The 7,006-nt window shown below is 41.3% G+C and overlaps 1 protein-coding gene across 1 annotated transcript; it reads left to right on the top strand.

Moving 5' to 3' along the window:
* The first annotated feature begins 247 nt into the window (after positions 1–247).
* On the top strand, positions 248–5,223 carry Oosp4b (oocyte secreted protein family member 4B). The gene is made up of 4 exons (XM_060392985.1): positions 248–427; positions 1,287–1,384; positions 3,959–4,103; positions 4,934–5,223. The coding sequence occupies exons 1-4, from the start codon at positions 248–250 to the stop codon at positions 5,021–5,023; spliced, it is 513 nt and encodes a 170-aa protein (XP_060248968.1). The 3' UTR covers positions 5,024–5,223.
* Positions 5,224–7,006: the final 1,783 nt, after the last annotated feature.

The raw sequence follows: 7,006 nt of genomic DNA, 5'->3' as shown, positions 1-7,006 counted from the left end.
GACAATTATTATTTCTGTTTGGACCTGGTCATAGCAATTGTATCATAATAATTATGTTATTAGGCAAAGGACTGTTGGGTGGGTTTCATTCCTACTCCAAAAGCTCAATTCTAAAACGGCCAGTACTGTGCTGGCCACCTTGTCCGTCAAATTCTTCATAAGGCAGCATGTACTATTTATTTTTGCAGCAGCAAAGATACATTTCCCACCAAAGCCAAATAAGGTGTACTTTTATTTATTTACAGCAATGACTTCGATGTGTTCTGATGACTGGCTGATAGTGAGAATGCCAAGGAAACCATTTGGTAACGACACGGAAGTGAGAGCTGATGACATTCACCTGGGGAACAACTGCTCTGTAACCAGAATCCTGAGCTTCAACTATGAGTTTTCTTACCCTCTCGTGTCCTGTGAGATCAGCAGATTTGTAAGTGGTACAATGATTTTCTTTTACTCCTGCATATTTTGTGGATACACAGTTTCATAATCCCTTCTTCTCTGTCTCTTCTCCCCTTTACCCTGTTGGGCATTGGATTCATGGCCTTGCCACCCTATGCAGGTATCCTACCCACTGAACCATCTTGCCAGCATCAGGACTTTTTTTTTTTATTATTACAAATGTTCAGCACAGTTATAACTCATGTGATTGTATCTTGAAGAGAGTCTGGTCCTTAGGCATATAGTGATGACATTTACTCTATCAGGTTTTGTAAAAGTCTACAGTCATGGCTTAAATCCTCTCTATTTATTCACACCTTTTTCTGTCAAATTTGTATAATGTCCACAGTGCAAATAGAAGAGTATGAGTGGGGAACTATTTTGGAAAGAGAAAACATAACTTAAAGTTTTTGACTTTGGGCCTGGAGATATGGCTCAGCGGTTAAGAGTCTTCCAGAGGACAAGGGTTTGATTGACAGGACTCACAGTGGCTCACAACTTCAGTTCCAGAGGGTCCAGAACCATCTTTGACCTCCAAGAGCACTGCACAGCCATGTAGGCAACACACACACACACACACACACACACACACACACACACACAATACACACAATACATGTGAATAATTATAATATATTGTGCTTAATAATATGGAGATAATAAAACTGAAAAAGCTCCCGATGTCTTTTATTTTTCTGTTTGGTTGTGGAGACAGAGGCAAATGTTCTTTTCATGTCTTTCATTTCTTCAAAATTAATGTAAAATTAAAATTTCCCATATTTCTAGAACTGACGGAATATACTCATTTTATTGAACCACACAAACAATTCCATGCCTCATCATTTCAGGTGTTCCAGGGAAATTATGTTCTCATATTATCCAAGATCAGGTATAGGCCAGTGCTGGATCTTACCCATAATTTCCAGGTGGTCTGCTTCGTGAACAGGTAGGTGTGGGTAGACAACTACTCTAATTACACACTCTTAAATTTTTCTGTTGATGGGTGGGTGTTTTGTGGACAGGTGTATGTACGGAAATGCCACAGAGGATGCCTCTTGCACAGCTATGGTTCCTAGAACATCTGATTGTTAGGAAAGACTGCAAGTGTGCAGAAGAATTGAAAGGAATTTGTAGGGAAGTCTCATATCACCTAGATTCTATAATTTATTTTTTTTTAAAATACACTCGATGTGTGTGAATGTGTGCATCTGTGTGTGTAGGTGTAGGTGTGTGCAAGTATACTATTACCACAACATGTATGTAGAGGTCAGAGGACAATGTGAAAGAGTCACTTTCCTACTATGTTGTTCTCTGGGGTTAAACCCAGGTGGTCAGGTTTGGTGGCAAGCACTACTCACTGAGCCATCCCACTGGCCAGTTTTAAACTTTATTATGTATGTGGTTCCCTATCATTTCAAATTAAAAGCACAATCATTTCCCCTGTAATTTGGAAACCCAACATTTATTTGCAGAAATTTCATGTACAATCAAATCTGTAAATACACAATTATAAGTATTTATCAAATATGTCCTGTGTTCTACATTCTCTTTTCCGTTCCACTGAGGTACTTGATCTTTGTGTCAATGTCATGGCATCTACTACTCTTAGGTTATCCTGTGACTTAAGCAATGTCGTTTTCAGTCATTTCACGATGTTTCTCCACAGATTGTCACTCTAACCCCGTGTTTCCTGATGGGTGGAAAGGATCAGACTGGGAAAGTTCTGTGTTCTTCAAACTTTAAGTTACTTCCCCATCATCCTGTCCAACACAGTAACCTGGAGCGTCACACGTAGCATTTATCTTTCTACAAAGCTAAAATTGAGTTCTTTAGCCAAACAAGATTCCCCCGGCCTCAGTGACAGTATGTCTGTCTGCTTACAGTGCAGTTTTAGAATATGGCCTTTGTCATACATTATATTTACTGCCGCTTTGGGGAATACACATGATTTAGATGGATGGTAGCCAAAGATTCATCACAAACACTTAGGGTTCCCTTGAGGTGCCTCTGAACTTTAAATGACATTTCTTCAAAGTTTATATTTTAAAAAAATATATTTTTTAAATTATTCATGTACATGTGTTTCTCTTTGTGTGCATCTACACATGTGTGCCGGTCCTTGTGGGGCCAGAAGTGTCGGATTCCTTCAAGATGGGCTGTCAGGTAAATGTGAGCCATCCAATATGGGTGCTGGGAATCAAACTCGGCCTCTTTGCGGAATCAAACTCGGCCTCTTTGCAGGAGCAATATATGACTTCAACCAATGAACTGTTTCTCTGGCTCCCAGTCCTGTGTTTTTTTGATGATAGCTGACCTTTAAGGTGTATTATAATACTAGCGATGAAGATGAAACATCACATGATTTGAAGGGTGAGTAATGAGCAAGACGTGGATCATAGGACTGTAGCACCGTTGAACATTTCTGATGCTCCAGCTGCTGTGGCGAAGGCCTTCTTCAATCACCATGCATTGTCTTCATTCTGGAAGCATGTCCTGTAAGCTTTCCTCTCAGTGAAGTTGTAGGCATTGTAACAGCCCTACACATGGAAACCTTATAACACATTAAAGCCAGCGTCCAGCTGTTTCACGGGCGTCAGATTATATCCGTGTTTCTGACGTCATTGGCAATCTGTTCTTCCTGGTCTTCTACAAATGAAGCATGAAACGGCAACTGCAGCCCACCCCCTCCCTACATCCAGGCTGGGGGTCGGCTTTGTTTTTCTGAGGAACAGGTATGCTTCTCCAGTCATACAAAACGTCTTCAAACTAGTAGGATGTCTGCACACTCCCTGGCACAGCGTCAGATACGTGCCCAGTCCCTTCAGCCCGAGAACCATTTTCTCCGCCTCCCCTCAACCCCAGTGGCTGCAATAACAGCTGCTGTATTTTTTTTTTTTTCTGTGAGAACCTTGTGTTTATCTCTCGTGTGATTAATCCAGGTTTAGCTCTTATTTGCGAACTTCAGCTACAGAGCAGTTACAGGCAATGGGGTGTATACAAAGCGTGCCTTCCTCTCATTCAAACACTGTAACTCCTAACGTAGAATTCCGTGGGCCGGGATGGCGCCGAACTCTTTTAACACTTTAATCAGACAGTGCTCCTTCCCAGCAGGCTGAGTTTGACAGTAGACTTGTTTTCTACATGGAAGTCTATTTCTTACGTCAATCCCACCGATACTAGGTTGTTGCTGCTGCTGTGGTGTGTGTGTGCGTGTGCATGCATAGGATAGTTGCAGTTGGTGTGGAATCATAGTCTTTGAGTTCTAGATGGAGTATTTGTTGCATTAGATACTGTTTGAAGTCCTCATTTTGGAATCCTGAGACCAATGCTGCATCAATGTCATCTTGGTAAGTATTAACTTAAGATTGTATTATAAACTATATTCATATTCTCTAAGATAGCCTCCATTTCTCTCCAATCAGTTTTAAAAGTCGCACACAAGCCACTAAAATATTTATGTGTTCTCTGAGATTGTCTGTGCAGCTGTCGATACTCTGCTCTTTTTTCTCTTTGCTTTTAGGCCTAAATTGCCGCCTGTAAAGCCTTTTGGAATAAATTGGTATAGTGTGAGCTCTTTCAGTGTTGGCACGCACGTGGTAGGACAACAGGCGTCAGATTCCTTGAAAAGTAAAACATGTGCACCTGATTTCACCAGTTCTCATAAGGTAAGAGGGGTCCATCCATCATTTCATGGTTAATGGCAATTTGTTAATGAAAATCTCAGTGAAGGACCTGTGTAAATCCCCATTGGAGTTCTGTGTGTTCAGCATGCTTGCATTTTATAATAGATCTTCTAGGCTTGGGCACTGTTTTTTTGTTTTGTTTTGTTTTGTTTTTTTGTCTTTTGTAACAGACAGTACTTTTGTTCAATTTACAAAAACAAGACTAGTTCCTTACATTTTTATCACAAGCACTAAATCGTTCTCAATAGAGCCTGTGACAAGGAGAAATTGCTTTCATAGACAGCCAACTGTAGGTCTCTGATTTCTTAACATCTACAGAAAAGCATCTCAGAATATACATATATGATTTGGGAGTAATAGATGTAGGGAAATCAGCAAATTTTGAAAACTTTGAAGAATTTGTTACTTGTGGGTGTTTCCCCTCCCCCCCCAGGTTTTTTTCTGAGTTTGTTTTAAAAGCATGTCATAAAACTTGTATACGGACCATGGCCTTGATGGAGGCATGTCATAAGCAAATGAACTCTGTTTTAGAAATATAACAGTCTTGCTAAGTAGGGATAGATGACTTAAATATGTGATGTCCATGTCTCCAGAAAACAGTTGTTTAGGAAAAATTTAGCTGACAATAACTTTAAATGATCCAGTTAAATATTTGTATATTTGGTACACTTGGGTAATGTCAGAGAATGATGTTTAAGGACAGAGATTTGATTCTTCCGACAGCTTCAGGTTGAACATCTGGGGTTTCTGGAAAAGATGCTGGGTTAGCTGTCTATGCAAGTGATTTTAACTATGTTCTCTTTAACCCGCAGAGCCAACTGCTAGTGAAACACTGGATTAGCAATTCCTCTGTTAAGATTCCCTTTGTTCCCCAAGACAGAGAAGCAAATGGTGCACAGTAGCCTGGGACCCAGTTTCAGCCACACTGTTGTTTCGCCCATTTCAAGACCAGTAGTTACTTTGGTTAAACTGTTTAAATGCCTTCTGGGATTTGGGATACTATAGCTCTATTGTGTCGTGTTTAAATGCTTTACTGAATTAATTCTAAGGGGACTTGTCATCAGAACTTTCTACTTGAAGGCTGAATTCCCAATAAAGCTGTCACTGTATGAGCGTTTGCTTATAAATCAGGCTGCATAATGCCTCCTTCTCCCACATTAAAGTATAAAACACACTCAAGAGTTTGCTTATCTCAGCTTGGATTTGGGCTTGAAAGGAGGGTTCTAATTCATCTGTGAATTTAAATGATCCAGTATATCTTTACCATGAAATCCTGTGCTTTTGAGTACACGTCATCATGAGTGTTGGGACAAACTCATTCTAACTGGCCCAGATCACATGAGAATGACTTACAACTAACAAAGTGAAAGAAAGCACGCTGGTTGTTAGCATCAAAGTCCAGCCCCGAGCTCTCTCCAGAATCCTACAACACAGCAAATGGGTCTAAGTAAGTGCCAGTGGGATGCCCTCTACAGATTCTATGCAGGTATGAGGAAAACTGAAAACAGAATTCTTTGAGTTACTTTTCTGTTTCTAAGGAGGAATACCGGGGCCAGAGCAACTTATGAAAGTAAGCATTTAATTTTTGTCAGGGGTGGAGGGAGTCATGGTTGTAGAGTGTAGTTGGGTCCATGACTGTCACGGCGGGAAGCATGGCAGCAGGCAGGTGGGCATGGCACTGAGCAGTCGCTGAGAGTTCACACCGGATCCACAAGCAAGAAGCAGAGAAAGAGTAGGAGAATGGGATGGACTTCTGAAACCTCCATGCCTACTTCCCAGTGACATAACCTGCTCCAACAAGGCTTCGCCTCCTACTCCTTCCCAAACACTTCCACCAACGGGGACCGAGAATTCAAACAAGGGATTGTAGGAAGTAATTCTCTTTCAAGCCACCACAATCAATAAATCCAAATCAATCAATGTCACTTTTGTCTTTGAGGCTGGGCCTCACCATGTAATTCTGGCTGTCTTGGAATTCACTATGCAGACCAGGCTGTTCCTAAACTCACAGAGATTCTCCTACCTCTGCCTGCTGAGTTCTGGGGTTAAAAGCATGGACTGGCATGCCTGGCAAGTGCTCAGTTTTTTTTTTTAATATATATTTATTATACTTGTTGAATTCTTTATGGTGTTTTGATAAACAAAGATGTCATTTGAAACTGACATCTTTGTTCCAAATAGAGGGGCTTATTATTGGTGCTTACTTTTAATGGAAATAATTCTCATTTAGTGGACTGGACCTCAGGGTATATTATTGCTATAATTATTTTTCCTACTAAACCCTAAGTAGTTTTTTAATATAATTTTTTATTATTACAGTGTATTCACTTTGTAACCCTGCCATAGCTTCCACCCTCCTCCCCTCCCAATCCTGCCCTCCCTCCCTCATCTCCTCCCATGCCCCTTCCCCAGTCCACCGATAGGGGAGGACATCCTCCCCTTCCATCTGACCCTAGCCTATCGGTCTCATCAGGACTGTCTTTTATAGTCTTCCTCTGTGGCCTGGTAAGCCTGCCCCTACCTCGGGGAGGTGATCAAAGATATCTATCCCATTTGCCTTTCTGGATGAGGATTGAGTGTCTTATCCATGGTTCTCCTTCGTGCTTAACTTCTTTTTTTTTTTTAAACTCTTATTAATTACACTTTATTCACTTTGTATCCATAAACCCCTCCCTTCTCCCTTCCTAATCCCACCTTCCCTCCCACTTCTTCATGCATGCCCCTCCCCAAGTCCACTGATAGGGGAGGTCCTCCTCTCCTTCCTTCTGATCCTAGTCTATCAGATCACATCAGGAGTGGCTGCATTGTCATCTTCTGTGGCCTGGTAAGGCTGCTCCCCCCTCAGGGGGAGGTGATCAAAGAGCAGGCCAATCAGATTATGTCAC

This window comes from Meriones unguiculatus, chromosome 1, assembly GCF_030254825.1.
Source record: "Meriones unguiculatus strain TT.TT164.6M chromosome 1, Bangor_MerUng_6.1, whole genome shotgun sequence".
NCBI lineage: Eukaryota > Metazoa > Chordata > Mammalia > Rodentia > Muridae > Meriones > Meriones unguiculatus.
The sequence above is the reverse complement of the archived record's forward strand: the minus strand, read 5'-3'. Positions and strand labels throughout refer to the sequence as shown.